This window comes from Rhinolophus ferrumequinum, chromosome 7, assembly GCF_004115265.2.
Source record: "Rhinolophus ferrumequinum isolate MPI-CBG mRhiFer1 chromosome 7, mRhiFer1_v1.p, whole genome shotgun sequence".
Classification (NCBI taxonomy): domain Eukaryota; kingdom Metazoa; phylum Chordata; class Mammalia; order Chiroptera; family Rhinolophidae; genus Rhinolophus; species Rhinolophus ferrumequinum.
Window position 1 is genome coordinate 84,438,120 of NC_046290.1, and position 22,525 is coordinate 84,460,644.

Here is a 22,525-nt window from a genome sequence, read left to right on the forward strand (position 1 = left end):
AGTCATTTCCTTTTCTGACCCTCAGTCTTCTCATCTATAAAATAATGAGAGTAACCTGTTTTTTGTGCCCCTCCTGAGGTATTAAATTATATTACAACACTGAGATGAATACTGACGTTACGTGATTGCTACATGACTCGTAAATCCTTCAGAAGCATGTTGGTTTGGGGACAGCGGCTCCATTCACAGAATTTGTTGTTTGCCCAACACCAGGGTTAAGTGACCACAAAAGGAATGCTCGCTCCACTGTTGCCTATAGATACGAGTAGAAAGCCAAAACCTGTCACTTAGGTGACTACCAAAGAGGACGCACCCCCCGTTTATGTGTACAGCTAAGGAATCTGAGGACATTTTGGCAAGATAATTTGGTTTATATCATTGTGATAATGTTTTTATATGTTTATGTTCATTGTATCATTATGTTGTGTACATCAATTGTATTTTTCTTCTTTAGTACATTTAAAGCCTTGGAAGCTGTGGGTTACAATTTGTATACTCTCTTACTCTTTCTGTCCTGTGTGGAGGACTGAGCCTAGGAGAGATTAGGGATTCAATAAAGATTTCATAGACTTTTAGAGTTGAAAGTGTACTTGATGGCCATCTAATTTAACATTCTCACATATTTACAGGTGGAAGAGAAAAGGAGATTCAAGGAAGTTAAGTGGTTTACCAAAGTCACAGAATCCGGGAGAAAGCAGAGTGTAGTCTTTCTGAAATGCTGTTTCTGACTTTTTACAACAGAGAGCACTACCTTTGAATCAATTTTCAAAGAGGGTTAAAATGTGTTTTAAGAGAGGATGCTTGATATACTCTTTTAAATGTATCTCCACATATACGAATTCAAGGGTGTATACGTCTAATCCGTAGAAAAATTATATGATACTCTTAGTGCAATTACAACTTTTTGCCGCTTATTAAGACTTCAGAGATACAAACCAGTAGCTCAGTAATTGCTTTCTTGAATCTGCCTTTAATAATTACATTTAGTAAAGCTGTATCGAAAAATAGAAAGGCAGAGACTAATGGAAAACTAGATTTTTCACTGAATTAGAAAGCAAGACAATCCATATATTGACAACACTTCAAGTTGAACCAGATCAAGAAAACTGTTTTGGACTGTTTGTGCAAAGAGGCAAACCTGGGCCTGATGGCCAGTGGCATCCGCGTTTTATGGAAGCAGAGAAACTCGAAGAGATTTCATGTAAATCGGCATGTTGAGAGGAGAGAGTCCAGGTCTGATTTGGATACAAGTCATTTGAATCTTTTAAAGCCTGGAATTTCTCTGTGGTACTAACAAACAAGTAAAGAATGAACAATTCTGTTAATGAAGTGGGAATATCTTTGAATTTTAAAAAGTACAAAATTCATTGGGGGTTGCAACTGCGGGAGGGCTTCATTTGACTTGCTTCTGTGGTGTTCTGTGTAGTGTTTTGACTTCATGGACAGAAAAATTAGTCTTTTAGTTTCTGTTTTATTTTGGGAAGCATATTAAAGAGATCCCAACAGTAGATTAGCTCAAGGTTGTTTAGATATGAGGAGAATAATTAAAACTGAGGTATAATGAGGTCCACTAAAACATAAAACTGATGCCTCTTTAGCTGTCAGAGGGATGAGGGGGTTTTGCACAATAGCCAAGAGATGCACCAGCTGTCCTCTTGGCCCAGACTCTGGCTACACAAGTCACATGTACCAGGGCCCAAGGAATCCTTTTCATGATGGAGGCACAAGGTTATAACAACTGTAGAAACATGTGGGCCTGATTTTCCATGTTACATTATATGGATCACCTAGCTGGATCCTTTTAATAGTGCACAGTGGGCCACATCCACCCTTTCTCTTCTGACATTGAGATGCTATGTGTCCCTCTAAGGCAAGAGGATATGTCTAGAAACTAGAGAACTCAGGTAAATAGTCACACACAGGCTCTATTGTGTTTCCGTGTAGGCCAAGGAAGAGAGAGAGAGGGGTTAGTATTTTGGAAAAGAAGAACATGCCAGTGGGCTAAGGTATGAGAAGTGAGCAGAGGGTGTGTGGACCATTCTTTTTGAGAAACACTGTCTGGCCTAGATTACATTAGATAGAGCCCTCTGATTTCACAGCCAGAACTTGCACACAAGGTATGAGAATAGTGAAGGGGGCAGGTTTGTCTGCCTTGGGAACTGAATTTGCTGTTTGGTAAGAGAGAAAGAAGTGTGAGACAACTAACTGAACAGAATCTAATCCTGAAGACACTGATTTTTGAATGGTAAGGTAAGCATGTGTGGTTAGTTGTGAACTAGTTGACATTTGTTTGCTCTGCTTGGTGTGTAACACGTGGCACAGAATATGTGTATATGGCACAGTGTCTACATTAGAGTGAACTTGGAGAGAGGTATCTGTGACAAAGCGATATATAGTTGTTATACATGAGTAACATAGTAAGATGTTAGTAACGTTGTAAGGTGTTATGCGTGAAATACATAATAACATAGTAAGATGTTATACATGAGATACCTAGTAACATAGTAAGATGTTATACATGAGATACCTAGTAACATAGTAAGATGTTATACATGAGATACCTAGTAACATAGTAAGATGTTATACATGAGATACATAGTAACATAGTAAGATGTTATACATGAGACACATAGTAACATAGTAAGATGTTATGCATGAGATACATAGTAACATAGTAAGATGTTAGAAAGCATCTGGTCAACCTCCTCCTGTTATAGATGATGAACAGGCTCAGCGCTAAGAAGTTCTTTTCTTGTCTGTATGGCTACTAAGTGTCAAAGAGGGACTTCGAACCCAGAATATCTCATTTACAGCTTATTTTTTCTCTTCATTGTCTGTCTTCACTCAAAATTTTAGAAAATGATATGAGATATACATCTTTAATGCTAAGAAAAATTGGGGTGAGGGGACATGAAATGTGAAAAGAAGAAAAAAGTTATCCACGATTCCTCCAAAACATTTCAGTGTTTTGTTTTTCTTCTCTCAGCTTCTTTTGTATATATGGGGGCACACTATTTATCCACACATATTATTTATACATGAAACAGTGTACTCTTTCTGTAGCCTGTTCTTATTTTATAAAAATGCTGACAAGATTAATAATATCATTTTATGTTAATAAATCTTCTGAAACATACGAATGTGCTATCATTCATTACTACTAAATATTAGGATATTTATAATTTTTTATAATTATAAATATACTTTTTCACTCATGAAATTCATATTTCAATTGTGATTTGGTACCACTGTGTTGAACAAATAATTCATGTCAGTAATGTCCATATATTGAAAAATAAGCATCCTCATACATTTTTGTTCTGTTTCTATTATATATATATATATTAGATTAATTTACTTTCTGATATATACCATGTAAAGCTACATAATAAAACTAACTCTCCTACTCTCAACTATGTTTAAATTGGATATAATTTATCTCTGAGGGACAAGCAGCTCACCTGTCTGGAAATATTTTCCTGTGGCCTTATTAGAGTGATACTGTGAATTTTAGTTTGTAAAAAGATAGACTTGGCAAAGCCACGGTGAGACGTAGAGTGCTCAGACACTTAGCGAGCAAATGTTTGAAAAAGGACCGAATTAATTGTGGTTGGAGATATTAGTCTCTTATCTTGTGAGCCATATTTTTTTTTTCCTCCTCATGGCAGGACTTTATCAAAAAGTTTCCTTTGAATCTGTGTATTGTCCCTGTGGAAAAAATGTCTGGGAGGAGGTTCACAGTTGCACTGGTTCTGTCCATGTGGAAACGCTATGGAGGGGAAAAAAAAAAGTGTTTGTATCCAAGCGATGTAGGTGATTTCACTGTGAATGCTAATACATTAAACCTAGAGGTAAAGCTTGAAGAGGAGGTTTACCCTTCCTGCCCTCGGGAGCAGTGTAAGAGTTTTCAGATGTTGGCTGCTTTAGATTTAGCCCAGGCTCTCGGGAATGGCATGAATTAGAGTTTCACATTTTCAGTTTCTCTATAGAGACCACATATGTCATATTACTGAGGGAAAATGGCCCATACAAACAACAAAAAACTTGCAAAATGATTATATTTTTGCAAGTCAACACCTTTTGCTGAATCCATTGTTCTTTTTTTAAAGGAGTCAGACAAATTAAGTGATTATGATATATCATGTAAGTAGGAGAATCTCTTTGTTTGGAATAAAAGAAATCAATACGAGAAGCTCTTGGAATTCCTTCCCCCCCCCCTCTAAGCAGCTTCTTACATATGGGTTTAGAAATGCTGATTCTACGTGAAGAATGACAGTGATACATGCCGAGGCCTGGCCTTGTTAGACTCCAAACTTCTCTCCGAGAGCCTTTGGCGTTGGTGTATATTGTATAGATTTAGAAATGGTGTTTAAATACAGAAATTTAAATTTTCTGTTTTTAATTTTTTCCTATATTTAATTTTTAATTAATGTTAATTTTTCATTAGATAAACTTCGTTTTTAGACAGTCATGTGTCAGTGCATTTTTTAAAAGTAGGTTAACTTAAATTTAAGGTACACAATAAATAAAGGCTATTACTAAATTATGATCTGTGATACAACTTCATAGTCTTCAATTGCCGTCTTCTCAATGCTGACCACTCCAACCATTCTATTTGAAATTACAACTTTCCCCCCAGCTTTCCCAATTCCTTTTCCCTGGCTGTTTCCCCCCCATTCCAAGTTATCCCTTTCTAAAACATGCTGTATAATTAACTTTTAAAAATATGTCTATTGTTATCTGTCTCCCCGGCTAGAATATAAATTTCATGAAGGAAGAGCTCTTTGCTACTTTACTTCAACCAATAGACTTCAAATACCTTGAACAGAGTTTAGCACACACATAGTAAGTGCTCAATAAATATTTGGATAAAGCATCATTGTTTTTTTACACTGTAACAGTGTTAAACCGAGTCTGTATCGGGAGAGTGAAATACTTGGTAAATATGGTTTTCTTAGGAAGGACAGAAATTCTGAATTTTGAAAGAAGGCTGAGAATTCTGTGATCTTTAAGAGCTTCCTTTCTTCTTCTTGGTGGACATGTTAGATGTGGACGGATGCCCCATAACTCCTGTCTGCAGAGCAGGAAAAGCTTTTTGCCCTCAACTGCAGTAGGGTGTGTCTTCATGAGGAGGACCTTCAGTTGTGGAGTGTACAGAATGGTCTGCATTATTTTATGGGCACAGAGCGTGTCCCTCTCCACCTGCTCTCTGCCCGTCTTTCAGAGCTGAGCAGCAGAGCTTTGAAGCCGGCAGGCATGCTGCCGCCTGCTAGTGACCAAGCAACCTTCCTTTTCTGCTCCAATACAGACCATAAGTTCAGTCTTGGGAGAACACATTAAAATCTTGTATCTCATCTTCTTGATGCCCATAGAAAGACGCCTGACTCATCATGAATGAGACCAGCCACCCAAGCTCACTTCTTTTGGATAAAAAAATAATAATAATCTGCCTATCTATAAATATATGTATATGTATGTGTGTACATGTCTATGTATATGTGTGCATATATATATTATATATATATATATACATACATATACACACACACACACACACACATAGGTAAATATATTTGGGGGAGAGAAGACGGGAGGGAGGGTATCTTAAAGTTTTTGATCTTTTGAATTGTATAGGTTTTTAGCAAAAATAAGCATAGCATATCGTAGTACTTAATGGTGTGTTAGAGAAATAAAGATTATTAATAGCTTCAGATTCCATTTAAAATTGTGAGAAACCCAGTGATATTCAGGTAGATACTAAAATGTATTGCACACCAATCATATGCCTGGCTGGGTGCTAAGTGCTGTACATACCTCGTCTTATTTATTTCCTCCATCACCAGCTCTGAGAAATATATATTATCATATTACATGAGAAAACTAAAGCTTAAAGTGGATAAGCAACATCTGTAAGACAACATAGCTAATAATTTGGGCTCTGACTCCAGACTGGCACTCTGTACCATTGGTACCTTCTCCAGAATTGTGTTATTAAGGCTGATAGTTTCCTTTTAATGAAAGGGCTGTATTATAAAGTTTTTCTCATAGCTTTCAGGCCCTCGTGAACAATATTTTTTCTTTTACCAATTACAACAGATTTTCTACAAGAAACCATCTATTCTGCACAATCTGCCTCTATCATGTTGAATTTACTGATTGTTCTTTCTAATAAAAATAGCTCTTAGGCTTTTCACTGTAAGACTGATGAGCTGGACTGAGGAGGCATCGTGTTCCTCCCAGTGTATTATCCTGCTGGTAATTACTTGCTCACTTTTTCTTTTCATCTTTGCTTCTTTTATTTCATGGATTCATCCTGCTTTGTTGCCAGGTGCTGTTTAAGGCAGTGGGGCTATAATGTGAACAAAATAGATGAGGTTTCTGTCCTATGGAGCTTATAATTTAGTGGAGATACAGACAACAACCAACCAACCAACCAACACGTGTGTGTGTGTGTGTGTGTGTGTGTGGGTGGGTGTGTGCCCGTGTGTTAATAGACAGACCATGGCAAATACAAACAAGAAAAATATTAAGCCAGGTCTGGAGATGGAGAGCGATGGGGATTTGAGTTGCTGTTTTGGATGGAGTGGTTACATAATACCTGTATGGGAAGGTGACCTGGAGCAGCAGTTGAGCATGGTGAGGGGAGGCTTTTTAGGTAGTAGAACAGCACAAACCTGGAGTTGGGAATGTGCTTCATATATTTGACAGTCAACAAGGAAGCTGGTGCGGGTGGAACAGGGTGAGTAGGAGGTGTTAGGAAATGAAGGAGAAGTAGGGACTCTGGAGCTGGGTGGTATACGTAGGGCCTTGTAGGCTAGAGTGAGGGCATGAATTTTGTTCTGGGAGTGATGGAATTCCTTTAGGAGCATCTAATTAAGCAGGGGAGTTGCATGATCAGATGGAGGATTGTGAAGGGCCAGGCCATGTTGGCTGCTGTGAAACGTAGGTTGTTACAGGGCAAGAGTGGAGCAGGGAGCTAAGCTGGGATCTTGTGAAATGAGAGCTTTGGCGCTGATGAAGGAAAGCACTTCCGATAGGCAGATAACGCAACAGCTTGGCAAAGACACCAGCTCATGATGGGGAGGACAAGGTCAGTTTTCAGCAAAGTTTCAGCATTCTTGTGTGATGGGTGAAAACTGACATGACAGTATTAAACAGATCATATCAAGCCTGACCTCAGCATCAAGAATTTTGGGGAGAACCTGGGAGTGGGGGCTCATTTGACCTCCAGGGCATCATGCCTACAGTAAGATGTGGCTTCCAAAAACATTTAGGTAAATACAGATCGCAGATATGGAATGTTAACCTAATATTAAGGGGAGTCAGGGTTCCACAGGGTCTCAGGTGCTGACCAAGCCTCAACAGGAACACAGGGTTGTGAGTGGGCATCAACGAAGGCACTGGACGGTCAGCCGGTCTGGTGACAGAGAGAGAAGTAAGGAGCTTCTCTCCTGTAGAGATGGCGGAGACTGTCAGTAAGTCACTCTTAGATGGCATCACCTTTTTTCCTCTCCTCCCACCAACAAGTCTCCTCTCCCCACTGCTGATAAAACAAACAGTTGTCGCAGTGACTAGATGTTAACAATGATATTACTAGGTAACATTTTTGTTTGGAGTCTTGCTAAATGGCAGACCGTTTGGTAAATTATTTACATGGAGCATCACATTTAATCTTGACAACAAACCTATTTGAGAGGTACCATTATAAGCTCCACGTTGTGGGTGAGGAAACTGAGGTTCACAAAGTTTAAATAACGTGCCCCAAATCATGAAGTGTTAGTGGAGCCCAGAGGAGAGCAATACAAGATACAGGATTCAAACCCAAGTAGTTTGATTCAAGAGCTAGAACTCTTAACTGCTGTGTTATATTGCAAATCTGGTGGGTGAAGTAATATTAGTATTGTAATTTACACGTGTTATGGGCTAAATAGGGTTTTCTTCTGGGTTGAAATCTTATCTTTTGTACCAATGTTATGAGAAAATCCATTCTGAGTTTTAAATTACCTTAACTATGGATTTTGGGGACATAATCCATTAATTACTTAGGGAAGGCCTACGTTTCCTTAACTCCTGGATTCAACATTTTAGGGTGAACAGTGATAAACTATATTTTATCCAGAAATTGGTCGATAGAGCAAGACCTGAAGACCAGATCATCTGAAAGACAGCCAGAGGAGCTAAAGAAGTTTAATTTGGAAGAGGAGGGCTTTTAAAGTGCAGCAAAGGCTCCTCGTTGCCAAAATGGTAAAACCATAAGCCCTAATGTGATCTCAAGAACCCTAAATACACTTCTCTTCCTAGGTGATCAGATCTTGTGTTCTGCCTTTAAATTGCATTCACGCTCTGATGACACCCAAATTTGTATCTCTGGTGAAAACTTCTCCCTAAGCCCCAGACTTGAAAGTCAATCCTATCCAGCTTCTCCATTTGATGTCTAATCCATATCTCAAACTTAATGAGGCCAGTACTGAGTTCCTTTGTGTCCCCACAAACTGGTTGACTCCCAGTCTCCCCAGCTTATCGACCAGCACCACCATCCTCAGGTTGCTTAGGCCCCAAGCCTCCCCATTATGTTTGATTGCTTTTTTTAAAAAAAAAAAAAAAAAACCACCAAAAACTCTGCATCCAATTATCAGCGCATTCTGTTTCTATTTTCACTCACCTCTCCCACCACCATTCAGACCTTATCTCTAACCCTTCTCTTTCCTGATCACCCTAGGTGCATAAACATGTCAAGCATTTAATCTTCGATATGCCTGGACCCCTCACCCCCACCCCCAGACAGTCTTACTTCTTTCAAGCCTGTGGTAAAAGGAATAATGCACCTCCAAAAATGTCCACACCCGAATCCTCAGAACCTGTGAATACGTTATCTGACGTGCAGAAGGGACTTAATAGAGGTGATTTTCGTTAAGGACCTTGAGGTCACACAGACTATTTTGGATTGTCTGGGGGGCCCAATATAATCCCGAGTCCTTAAAAATGGAGGAGGAAGCAGAAAAGTAGGTCAGAGAAAGGTGACCTAAAAAGGACTTGATTTGCTCTTGGTGGCTTTGAAGATGGAGAAAGGGAGCCACAAGCCAGGGAATGCAGATGGCCTCCAGGAGCTGGAACCTGCACTCAGCTGACAGCCAGCAAGTAAACAGGGACCACAGTCCTACACCCAAAAGGAAACGGGGAACTTCTCTGCCAGTGACCCACCAAAGGGAACCCAGCTCTGCCAGTGCACTGATTTTAACTCAGTAAGACTTGAGGCAGAGAAACCAGCCAAGCAAACTGGACTTCGGACCTGGAGAACTGTGAAATAATAATTGGGTGTTGCGCTTGTTACAGAGGAATAGAAAACTAATAGAAGGCCTCTGCTCTCATAGGGGTTTATCAGTAAGACCTTCCCCAACCACCCCATGTAATAGCCAACCACGCTATCATCCAGACCCTCTCTGTCCTCATTATCCTGATTTATTTTTCTCTGTAGCGCTTATCGCCAGCTAATATGCATTTATTTGTGTGATTGATTGTCTTTGTCTCTTTGCATTAAAATGTTAGCAAACGTGGTGAGGAATCTTTGTGGTGTTCACGGTTGCCTCTCCAGTGACTAGAACTGAGCCTGGCATGTGCCAGGTAATTAATCTTTGTGGAGCCTTTTGCTTCCTCTCCAGCCTCCTACGCAGATGCTCCCCACGCAGGCTGGCTGTGCTGCACTCAGCGTCCTCCAGCCTCTCACCTTCTGCTTCAGGCCCTTTGCATATATCCTGCCCACGCGGCCTGCCCTTCCTCTTTTGCTCACTTTCACTGTACATCTATTCTGAAACATCGGCTCTTGGGCTCTTGAAGGAAAGCCTCCCTGATCCCTGAGTGCAAATCTTATTCTCTCTTAGGCACTCAGATAGCTTCTTATACTTTCCCTCTATAGTATTTATCCTGCCTCATAATTAAGATACTGTTTTGACGACTTTCTCAATCGCTCTCACTAGTGTGTAAGCACCATAGCGGCGAGAACTCTGGGTTTGCTCACCGTTGTTTCTGTAGTTAGAAAATTATAGGACATAAGATTGGGGACTCAGAAGCCAGGTTGTCTGGGTTAATAAATCAGCTCCTAGACCTGTGTCTTTGTTATGTAACTATCTATGGCGTGGTTTCCTCACATATGAAGTGGGAATAATAACAGTATCTATATCATAGGGTCCTGTGTGGATTAAATCAGTTAATAAATGACAGTGCTTTGAATGCTGCGTAGTACATAGTAAGCAGTCAAAAAATGCTGCTACTGCTGTTATTAATACCAGATGCTCAGTAAATATCTGTGGAAATCCATAAATGAATTTCATTAGAACTTGATAGTTGTATTAAAAAATGAATACTCATTTGTTACGTTTACTCTACTTTAACTTTAGAAGGCAGAACTTTGATTAATTTTTTTCCTCTAATTATAAAAATGATATATGCTCTGGTGAAAAATATAGATTATAGAGAAAATTATAATAATTTCTACCACTCAGGCATCATTTTGACCTATTTCCTTTGTTATCTTTCTATGCATGTGCATATTTTACAGTCAGTAGCACCGTATGGATAGAATATTTTAGCCTGCTTTTTCAGTTAGTATTATATTGCAAATGCTTTCCCAAAACATCATTGCAGATTCTTCCTGATGATTATTTTTCCCTCAAAAAAATTATTCAAAACCTCCAGTTTATTTGGTGCATAAAATGTATCGATATGAAATAGTCAATAGTAATGCATTTGCTGAAAATTAGAGAGTGTGACTGCACTTTAATATGATTGTGCCATTTAAATGCTTAGAGGGGAGGTATGGAGTAATGCCTGAAGTTCCAGAAGGCTTTGGAATGGAGGTGGAATTTCATTTGACGGCTGCAAGGAGGATAGGAGAAGAATCCTGGGCCTAGAGAGGCTCACCTGTGAGCAGAAGCACTGGGGTCAGGGAGCATGCTCTGTGAGGTCGTGCCTAGCGTGGGAAGATTTAGGAAGGACTGGGCTGTGATTGGCTCCTCCAGGAGAGCTGTGGAAAACAAGGTTGCGTTGAGGGGTTGGGCAGCTACTGGACAATTTGGGGGCAGATGGAAGATTCGCTCCTTTCTGCTGTAGCCATCTATAGCTAAGTAGTTTGAGGAAAGAAGGATGGACTTTTTTGTTCCTCCACATGACAAGCTATTTCAACCACAAATCCCTTCCCTAAGCAGCTTGTGAGGAAGACTGTCCTCAAATACCCATGACAACCACTGTGCTTCCTGCTGGAGACTTTGTCTAGTATTAATAATTAATAATGATTCATTCCACTTCACAGCATCATACAAAGCACCAAGACATTTATTCTCTAACAACCTGGTACGGTAGACATCATTTTATCATTCTTATTTTATTAATGAAGATGCTATGGCTCAATATGCAGATTTGCCCAAAATTAGTAGTGCAGATAAAATTCATTTATCTATTTTCATTCTTACAAAGCAGATCGTAAAAGAGAATAATAAAGTTCATATAGTGCCTACCTTCCAGAATGCTCAGTTGTTTAACACAATATGTGATTCATTGCTACAACTCAGGTAATCAAAGGAGCAGTGTGTACATTTCATAGAAAAGTCTAAGTCAAACTTATGTGATATTAAAACTAACAACAAAAAAAAAAAAGTTAGCCAATCAACATGTATGACCTGATGTATTTGCGTGCATTTTTCCCCTCACCCTGAATTGATTGATTGGTTTTGTGTCATATAGATACAGTTTAAGAGGAAAAGAAAAATGGAGACTTTTCATAATCAAATAATCAGTCAAGGGGCTGCAGCTAAAATTAATCAGTACTGGGGTTTAGACTGAAAACCTAAAATCCAATAAATCTCAATACACACAAGAAAAATCCTTCATTTGTAATCAGAGAGATTTAAAACTAAAACATTTAGCAAGGATTATATCATTATTAGGATGTTTGAAGATAATATGTGTGTATGGGAAAAATTACAACACTACCTAAATATATAACAGGAAAAATATGTGTCTAGTACCTTCCAGAACCAGAAGTTAGTTGATAAATTTCTAATTTAAGTACCATAATTCTAAATGGAATGTTTGTATTCTCTATTTGTTGATATCTGAGTCTTAGAAAATCTCTCTTGTCCTTCCACTTTGAAATAGGAATTTAGTTCACAACACTGCTGTATTTCCCTCCCCTCCACACTCCATTTTCATATGTATATGATTTTAATTTCATCTAAAAAATTGACAGTATAACCTTTTCTAGTTGTTACTTCATAACTTTAACCCCTTTCTTCATCCACCAATTTTCATCAGTATCCTTTGACTACTAGTTATGTAAGATGAAAAAGTTTGCACCTCGTATACTTCCTTTCACCTAGTTCCTCTCCCATTCATCTATTTTCTGCTAGTTATGCCACGATTTTTACAAGGCTTAAAATATTTGCAGTCTGTTCTATAAAAATAATTGTCTTCTGTGCTGTATAGATTGATTCTAAAAACTGAGCACAATAATTAATGTTCCCAGTATTATGTAATAATTATAAATGTGTGTGTACCTATGTCTATTTATATTTTCATTGTATAATCCAGTGTTTGGCACAGTACAGACTTAGTAATTTATTAAAAAGCACCCTTCTGCTCTAGAGAGTTGTATGCTGTTTGTATATAGGTCAGTGTTTTGGTTTTGATTGAGAAGAGCACAGGTTCCAAATAGTTGGAGTGTCAAGACCTCATGCCATGCCTGCACTTGCACCCCCTGCCAGTGTCCTGTGTTCCTGCAAAGCTCCCTCTAGAGGACAGAGCCTTGGGAGGAGACTGGAGGGTAAGGATTGTTATCACTGTAGAATGTTTCCTACTTCCAAGTGTCCAGTTTCTCCAGTGAATAGGGGAGTATCCACCCCGAGTCAGTCTTGTGCGGGGGTTAAGAAGGCAGATTCAGGAATTAAATCGCTCGATGGAAAATGCAGCTGTCCTTTGAGCAAGTGACTTAATCTGTGCCTCAGTTTCCTTACATGTACCTGTCTCATATGGGGTTATTGCGAGAATAAAATGAATTATCATGAGTAAAGAGCTTAGAGTACCGACTGTACTGAATAAGTATGAGTCTTTGTTGTTATTGCTATTGTTGTCATTTGATGGTGAAGAATTACCTACATACTTTAAAAATAATGATTAAAGAGTTAACTGGCTTTTAGTTGTACATTTTATTTTAAACATGATACTTTACATACTTTCCACTAAGTTAAAATATAACTGAAGTATATATGCATTGAATCACTCTTATAAACTTGGTTACTTACAGAAATATTTGAGAAATTTGTCATCAAACTTTTCTTCTTCCTTTTCTATGTCGTATCACTTTATCTCTTTCTGCTTTTCAGATTTTCTTTTTGGCATTAGGCTATTTGATTATGCTATGCCTTGGATTTTTGTGGGTTTTTTTCCATGATTTTTTTGTGCTTGGCTTCATTGATTTTCTTGGATCTGTGGGTTTACAGTATCCACCACGTTGGGAAAAATTGTGGTTATGATTTCTTCAAATATATTTGTCTTTCTCCCCAATCTTTGTCCCCATCTCTCCTCTACTCTGGGGACTCCAGTTACATATATATGTTGCAATTTAAAGTTGTGCCATAGTTCATTAATATTCTATTTCTTTTGTAGTTTTGGTTTTTTTCCCTCTATTTCATTTTGGGCAGTTCTAGTTCTAGGTTTTCAAGTTCACTAATCTTTTCTTCTGCAATGTCTAATCAGGTATTCATTTCATCCAGTGTATTTTGTTAAATCACAGACATCAATTTCGTAAGCAGGACCCAGACCTGTTGTCTTAGTCTTTTTTATATCTTCCCTGCATCTACTTAACAAGATCAACCCTTCCTCTGCATTCTTGAATGTAAGAAATTCTCTTCTAGTAATGATTTGAATGCTCTTGTTTACTAATTGTATCATCTGTATCGTTTCAGGACCAGTTTCGATTGATTAGTTTTTCTTCTCATTATGAGTTGTATTTTCCTGCTTTTTGATTGGATGCTAGGCTCTGAATTTTATCGTTTGGATGCAGGATGGTTTTGTATTCATGAAAATATTCTTGAGCTTTGTTCTGGCATTTGGTTAAATTACTCAGAAACAGTTTGCTCTTTTTGGATTTTGTGTATCAGCTTTGTTACACTGGACTAAAAGAGCTTTTAGTGTGTAGTTACTTTGCCCACTACTAAGGCAAGTCCCTTCTTAAAACTCTAACTAATGTCTCATGAATTATGAAGTTTTCTGCCCTGGCTTTTGGGAGCAGGTGCTATGCACAGTTGTCTGTATTCTCTGAGCACTGTTCTTTCTAATCTCTTCCCATCCTTGGACAGTTTCCCCAATCCTGTGTACTGATGAGGATTCATCTGGATGCTGGAGAGAAAACGTGTCGGCTTCCCCTCACTTCAGCCTTCCTCTCCCTAACTCAGGGGACCTAGGACTCTGCCTGGGGTAATCTCAGGGCTTCCCTTGTTTGTTTCCCATCTTTCACTGTCTTCATTTCTGCAGGTCCAATGCCTTGAGAGCCATTTTGCCCACATATTTTATCAGGTTTTTTAATTGCTTCACGTGGAGGTTAAATCTGCTCCCTGTTAACTCTATCTTGGCCAGAAGTGGAAATTATCTGGCCCTAGGCTTAACTTAAAAACATTTTTTAGAATAGGAATGAAAATAAGTTCACCCACTCCCAGTACAAAATTCAAGAGGCAGCCACATTCATTTTTTTCCCCAGTGTTCCCTTCAGATTTGATAACTCTCACTGCCTCTCTGCTTGGAAGGCCTCTCTGACCACCCTGTCCATGACATCCCCCATCTCCAGTTCTGTCCCATTACCTTGCTGTATTGTTCTTCTCAGCTCTTCTCATTTCTTGATGTCACCATATTTATTCATATACCATGTTTCCCCGAAAATAACACCTAGCCGGACCATCAGCTCTAACGCATCTTTTGGAGCAAAAATTAACATAAGACCTGGTCTTATTTTACTGTAATATAAGACCCAGTCCAATATAATATAATATAATATAACATAATATAATATATATAATACATTATAATATAATGTAATATAGTATAATATACCGGGTATAATATAATATAATATAATACAATACAATACCATGTCTTATATTAATTTTTGCTCCAAAAGACACATTAGAGCTGATTATCCAGCTAGGTCTTATTTTCGGGGAAACACAGTATTTATAGTTGGCCTCCCTCTCTAGATAGGATGTACGCTCCATAAAGGTTGCACTCTTGCCTGTTTTGTTCACTGCTGAACACCCAGAGCCTAGAACAACTCCTGGGCACACTACAAGCCCTCAGGCAATATCTGGTAAAAAAAATAAATCAATGCGTGCCAGATACTGTGCTTTGAGCTTTGCAAGCATCATCCCATGCTGCCCCCAACTTAGATAGATAACTGCTAAGAGTTTTCCAGGAAAGCAGAGCAGGAAAGGGTCTTTCAGGTAGCAGGGACAACATGTATCAGAAACTCTTAAAAATCAGTCTGGTATGGAATTCAGGAAAATAGGATTTATTAAATTGACTCCATTTCTTGCTTCACATTGTCATGGAAATTCTTATTAACCATGTTTCTTTCCAAGCTGTCCCAGAATTTAAAAGAAAAAAAAAATGTTACCAATGTTAGGAATATTGTGCATTTTTAAAATGGCAACATAATAAAAATATTAGAAATAACATGTATCACACACTTTGTGTGTGTGTGGTGTGTGTACACTCTTCCCCACCCCTACCCCAAAGCCCCCATGAATTTAGTAATTGTGAAAAGTACCTGGAACTTGGTAATGGAACCATCTGGTCGATAGAAGGGTTGACATTCCATGAGGCATCCGCTCTGTCATGTGTCTTATCCTGGCCTTCAAGAGGGGGTACCTTGAGGGGTGACCTAGTAGGTCGAACCTTACCAAGTCTTCAACTTTCTTCTATGGATTCTGCAGCAAACATGCCAATTAAAGTGGTGGTTTTTGTGATGAAAGCCCAAGTATCTGGACTCAGAACATAACTTCATTTATTTTACACCGCTCAGCAGATGGCAGTTTCTTTCATCGCTCCCACATTGTCCGGATTTAAATCTGGGAGCTGACACTAAGATGGAGGCCCTACATCCTATTAAAAACCAAGCCCCCAAGTTGGAGCTGTGCTTCTTTGGTTTGTGTTTCTCAGGGTGTTTTCCTCATTCTATACCTGGCAGGGTCTCTGAAGAAGAAGAAATTTTATTAGTGAATTAGTAAACAGAATTATTTTCTAAAAAATAATGTGGGTGTATCTGAGAATTTGAAGCATACGCATATGTTTCTGGAAGAAACTATTTTCACAAATTCACCAAAGGAAAGTATTTTTAGGGGGATTGCTTGAAAAACCAAATGTTAGAATAAAATGTTGATTAAATTGGTAAAAATTTACCACTTATTTAATAAAAGCAGGTCTCTTAAACTGAGTCATGCAGCAGAAGATTTTGTTTCTGCTTCAAAGATGCACAAAGATACAAACCCATGTTATGTTTGATGATGTAATTTCTGGCTTTCCAAAAGAGTCATATTTACATATAAGGCAGAAATATAGAGCCATAGGGCTCTATTTTTATAATGACAGTGTGTGATCTTGTATTTCATATGCTAACTTTTAAGTTCTTTGTAGGGATAAAGTAAGCACGCTTTTAACTCTCTTCATGTCATGTGACCTCGACTTTAGTTTTGGGTTGTTTTTTTTTTCCAGAAGGACAATTGAAACAGGAAATTAGCCTTACTAAGTAATTGGATAGTATTCCTTCATCTAGATGTTGACAAACTCTCACTCAAGAGGAGTCAGACAAACTTGAAAATAACAGCACCTTCGCTTCAGTTCCTGCCAGCATCCCTCCCCCACCACACCTTAACGCTGTGTTTTCATGAGCGGTTCACAATATTTCTCATCCCTTGTTCCCCGTCTTGACCCACTGACCTAAGAATCAAGAAAATGTCATGTTAGTGCCTACTAATTAGTGCACCCAGAGAGCCTTTTCATCTGGCCTTTCAGCCTCTGGAGATAGAAGCACAAGCTGTCACTCGTATCATGCAGGGAAAATGAACCTTTACCACATTTTCCCTGTTTTGCAAACAGCAGAATAAGCACAGCTGCGACAGGAGATGAATATGCAGGTTAGGATGAAATTAACCTAAAATGCACTACTGTTTGCATGATTGTCTTAGAGATGACACAGCACCGCCCCCATTGAAACCGCCGTGATGGCATGTCGCGGGCCTGCCTGTGATTTGTGCCAGATCCTTGAGGTAGCATCACACTTTTATCTCAGTACCGTCATCTGGTGAAATAATATTAAGGGAGGAACATCTTCCGATTAAAAAGTTAAGGAGCATTTTAAGGCAGTTACGTTTCCGTTGTTTTTCGACACGTTTGCGGGGATACTGCAGTTTGTTAGCGTTTGCTGGAGCGCTCATTAATCAGTGCTGTTGGGCCACGGGTCTCCTGAGCCTTCTGGGTTTTGGGGGATCAGCCACTGTGATTAAAGGGATGAAATATATCATGGTCACAAACTTACCACATCAGACAATTGAGTGTTTCGAACTGGTAGAATTAATCTTTTTAATTTTTTCCTTAGGTGTTTAAGATAGAAGTGCTAATGAATGGAAGAAAACATTTTGTGGAGAAAAGGTACAGCGAATTTCATGCCTTGCACAAAAAGGTAACTTTTTTCTTCCCCCTTTTCTCTGTATGGCAGAGGGTGTAATGTTAAGACTGCTTTCTGGGGTTCCTAAAAGCATTAACAGTTCTTGGAACAGTCTGAATTCTTTTACCATGGAGTAAATTTCTTTTTAAAATAAATTATTTAGGTGAGCTGTCTGAGTAGGTGGGTTTTCTGTTAAGATCTTCTACATAAATAGATATGAGATGACAAGCTATATTCAGGGCGCTGTGCTAGGTATTGTAGGTTCAGAAAGAATTAAGACCCAGTTCCTATTGTGTCTATAGAATATACTTAATGGACTTGACAAAAAGCAAAAGAAAAAAGCAAATGATTATTTTACAGGAAGAAATTTATTAAAATCAACTTGTACTTACACATACCTGGAAAATATAATACACGTGTCACACATATTCAAGGACTGTTTGGGGAACATGTACAAGGGGGCTCACAGCCTTCCTTTGAATTGCAAAGGCCACGTTGTAGGACTGCTGTTTCATTAAAAGTCTTAGATAAAAGAAACAAGAATGCAAAAGGAATAGCTGAGTTTTTGGAGAAATGGTCAATGAAGAATGGAAGAGTTAATACTTCCTTATTTTCTACCAAAATTTAATGTCTTATAGGTTATAAATCATCATTGAGGTGCTCAAATTACCTTAATAACTAGAACACCTCATCAAGTTGCCCAGAAAATCACCATGTATGAGTTATTGCAATTTTACTATGTTCTTTCATATGTGTGTATGTATTCACCTGTGTATATATATTTTATATGTGTGAATATATATATACACACACACATATAAAATATATGGCATAATTTCCTCACTTTTGTGACTTAGGTAAGAAGTTAAATGGGATGATACTAAATAAGTATTTTCAGAAAGAGTCTATTTTAATGTCATTAAACACCTCTTAAATTCTCTGGGAAACGTCAGTGCATACATGATATGATAGTGTGCTTACTCTGTATTAAAAGTTCTTTAGTATCTTTTAAAAATAAATTTTCCCACTTTTTTTTAGTCAGGAGACTAGAGTCTGAAGTAGAAACTTTAGTAGGATATTATTGAGAAATTAGTGATACTGTTTCCCTCTGTTTTCTTTTAAAGAGAACTCTAAGTTAATATCTGTACACTTTTCTGTTAGGATGGCAAGGGATAATTTACATTTAAATCTCCAGTTAAAATTTTGTTACATCCAGGTTTACTTCCAAAGGAAACCACACAGGTGAGCACAGATTTAGGCGCAGTGTTGCCAGCTGGCTTGACCAACCCAGAGGCCTCCAAAGAGAAGCAAACCTGGGGAGTCTGGGTCTCACGTCCTTCTCAAGGAATTCAGTTCTGTTTACTGTTTTTCAAGGAAACAGATTCTAGAGAGATACCCACTGGATACCTCCTGAAACAATTCCTTACAGGGAGATTAAAACCAGAACTCCACCCCCTCCCCAGCCTCTGATGACTAGTTGCGACTAGGCAGCCTGTCACAGCAAGCCTCCTTCCTAACTTCCCAGGTCAGCACCCAGCTCCCCATGACCCTGACGCAGCCCAGCTGTCCTCGCCAGATACTCGGGGCCCAACTCCACAGGAGACACAGCTGGGTGGCTGCCAATTAGGCCTGCCCTGTGCAAGAGGCGGCCCGAGCTTCTTAGAGTGGAGGGTCGTTCACTCTGTTCTCTTCTCTAATGCAATTTATTTTCTTCTGCATCAGAGGACTCTTTCCCCAGTGATTATATAGCCAATTCTTAGATAGCCACAGTCAGAAAAAAATTCCTAAAGTTTCTAGGACTTCTCTCAATTTCTGCAAATCTGTTAATAATTTTAGCTATTCTTAAAATTACATCACCAGGCCTACTAGGGTTAAAAGAATAGAAATCCTCAGATCTCTCCATTTTGCATGTTTTACAGGGACATATAGAGAGAGAAAAAATTAGCTTTGTGGGGCAGAGTTTTAGTTAGGAGACACTAATTTTATGTATTATAGAGCAGAAAGCAGTTGCTAGAAATCTCCTTTACTTGCCTCATTGTAATTTTACGAGGAATAGCAAAAGACAATTAAATACCAAAAAGAAAAAAAAAAACAAAACTTAAGTCCAAATAATGGTAGGGTGTAAAAACAAACATAACTCTGTAACCTTGACTGTGAAATTATGTGTTAAGAAGGACTGAAATGAGCAAAAACAATTAATCAGAATACACAAGCTTTACTGATTATTGCTGCCACATGGCGCAACTATACCCTTTTATTAGAATTTTAGTACCCCCGTTTCCATATTCAAATTTTGTGATGTAGTTTGTTATGTTTTTGCAGTAAGTATTTTCCCTTTAAATGCAACTAAATCTATTCTCATTAATTTTTTTTTAAATACTCAGCTATTTCTTCAGTAGATGAAATTTGCTGTGTTACCAGTGTCCTGATTTTCGTACCCTTTACCTTCTATTTCCAACTTGTTAAGTGTTTAGCCAATGTCCCAAGTTAATTCTAAAATAACGTATGAGCTACTGTGTTTCCCCGGAAATAAGAGCTGACTGGAAAATAAGCCCTAGCTTGATTTAAGCCCTAATCATAACATAAGCCCTGATGCATCTTTTGAAGCAAAACTTAATATAAGACCCAGTCTTATTTTCGGGGGAAAACGGTATGAACAAGGGCACCTTCAGAGTAATAGATGCACAGAGCTCTTCTCCGTGTACACAAACACACAGAAATGCCTCCCAACTTATTGTCAGGCTAATTTTGAGGCAGCTCTAAAACCATTACCCATTTGACAGTTCATCTGGTTGTCTGAAAAAAGTTCTTGAGAATTATTATTTCTCCCAAACTTTTTATAGGTGGCGATATTAAAATATGAAAACAATATCCTAACTGTTTACACTTAGGATTTCTTTCTACTCTTTCGAAAAATTCAGTTTTTTTTTTTTTTTTAATATGCATTATTTTCCTCCCCTCCAGTAACTTTTAGATTATAAAATTAAATCTTGCAGAAAGTTTGGGGGCAGGGGAAATCACCCATTGTTACCCACACATAGTTCTACTATCCTAACGCAGTTCCCATGTTCCTTCTTTTCTTGGGTTTTTTTAGTAAGAGGTATGCTGCTTGTGCTGACCGTGTTCCCACGTGGTGGTGGCTGTGGTGTAGAAGTTAAGTGGGCGAGCTCGGGAAGCAGACTATTCCCCAGCCTGCCTTTCCGCCCTGGAAGCAAGTCTCGCCATCTTTCTGTGCCTTGGGTTTTCCGCTTTTAATATGGGAATAATTAGAGTACTAACTTTACGGGTTTGTTTTACAGACCAGAGTAACTCGTGCACATCGCAGGGTAAACTTCCAATAATTGATAGCCTTCATTACATATAATTTTTCCCCCATATTCAAGAGTGTTCCCTTACGCTCGATTACTGAAAGAGGCACTCTCTGTCAAAACATATGGGTATTTTTACAGCTCCTGATATATGTTGTCAAATTACTTTTTTTCCAGCATGGTTCTCGTAGATGTATAATGCAGCCAACAAGTATATAAAAGTATCACAGCATCTCATCAGCTTGGAATATTACCCCCCCCAAAATGATATTTATTTTGCAAGCAATGTGTGTTGCTGTGTTGCTGTCTTAATTGGTATTTCGTAAGTTTGTTTATGATTGTAACCCCTCATTTTAGAATTCTGTTCATGTGCTTTCCCGTGTATCTGCTGGGGTCTCTGTTGTTTTTGCTTCTTAGTTTTGTGTGGCTATTAATAAAATATTAGGCATTTGCTTAAAGCATTTTTCACCAAGGACCTTTTTATTTTGGCTTTGATATTTATTTTAATTTACAAACGTTTTAAATTTTTACGTTATCTAATATGTCAGTTTTCACTCCTTCATATTTTACATAAGATTAGTTGTTTCCTCCAGGGCTGTGATGAGTATTTGGTTCTATTTCTTTTTAGTTTTTCTTGATTAGCATTTTTCAGTGTGAAGTTTGGATAACCTGAATCAGAACAGGATTTACTCAAATATAGACTTTTGGATACCATGCAGACATGCCGAATCAGAATCTTTGTGATGGAGCCCAGTAATTTATCTGCATGTTAAAACTAGCATCCCAGATAATCTTCATGCCTACTGATGTTTGAGAATTCCTATAGACTGGTTATATTTTTAAAGGCATGTCTTAGACACAACCTTCCCCTGCCCCCACCCCCCTACCCCCATCACACACGCTGAAGCCACAAAGCTTGAAACCTTGGAGATCTTTCCTACTTTCTCCAGACTGTCACCAAGCCCTGTTGATTCATTCTTCTAAATTTCTATTATATGCAACATTTCATTTTTCATTTTCTTTCCTACCATCCCAATCCAGTCTTATCATTTTCTGTATTTCTTTAACTGTTTCTGATCCTTGTTTCCTTTTTTATCCTCTGTCACAGATCAGTTTTCCTAAAGCACTATTTGTATCTTTATTCTTTCACTCAGATACACTGAAGTGGATCTGTATTGTCTACCAAGTCAAGGCCAATAACCTTATACCCTGTATTAGTTTCCTCCCACTGCTGTAACAAACAACTACACACTTTGCTTTAAAACACACACCCATTTATTATCTTATTCTAAATGTGTCAGCAGGGCTATGTTCCTTCAGCATGGGCCGGGGCTCGGGGGTGGGGTGGGGTGGTTGTGGAATCAGTTTCCTTGCCTTCTCCAGCTTCTAGAGCCTTGCCTTCTCCAGCTTCCTTGGCTCATGGCCCCTTCTTCCACCTTCAAAGCCAGCCATCACATCACGTCAATTTCTACTTCCATCATCACATCTGCTCTGACTTGGACACTTCTGCCTC

The 22,525-nt window shown here is 38.5% G+C and overlaps 1 protein-coding gene across 4 annotated transcripts in view; it reads left to right on the plus strand.

Moving 5' to 3' along the window:
* SNX24 (sorting nexin 24) overlaps window positions 1-22,525 on the plus strand; it is a 139,875-nt gene that overhangs the window by 55,669 nt on the left and 61,681 nt on the right. For 3 of the 4 annotated variants that reach the window (XM_033111088.1, XM_033111087.1, XM_033111089.1), the window contains exon 2: window positions 17,636-17,719. The exons of the other annotated variant lie outside the window; for it this stretch is intronic. In XM_033111088.1, the coding sequence (XP_032966979.1) occupies window positions 17,636-17,719 (84 nt within the window). The remainder of the gene's footprint in view (window positions 1-17,635; window positions 17,720-22,525) is intronic. 4 annotated transcript variants of the gene reach the window in all.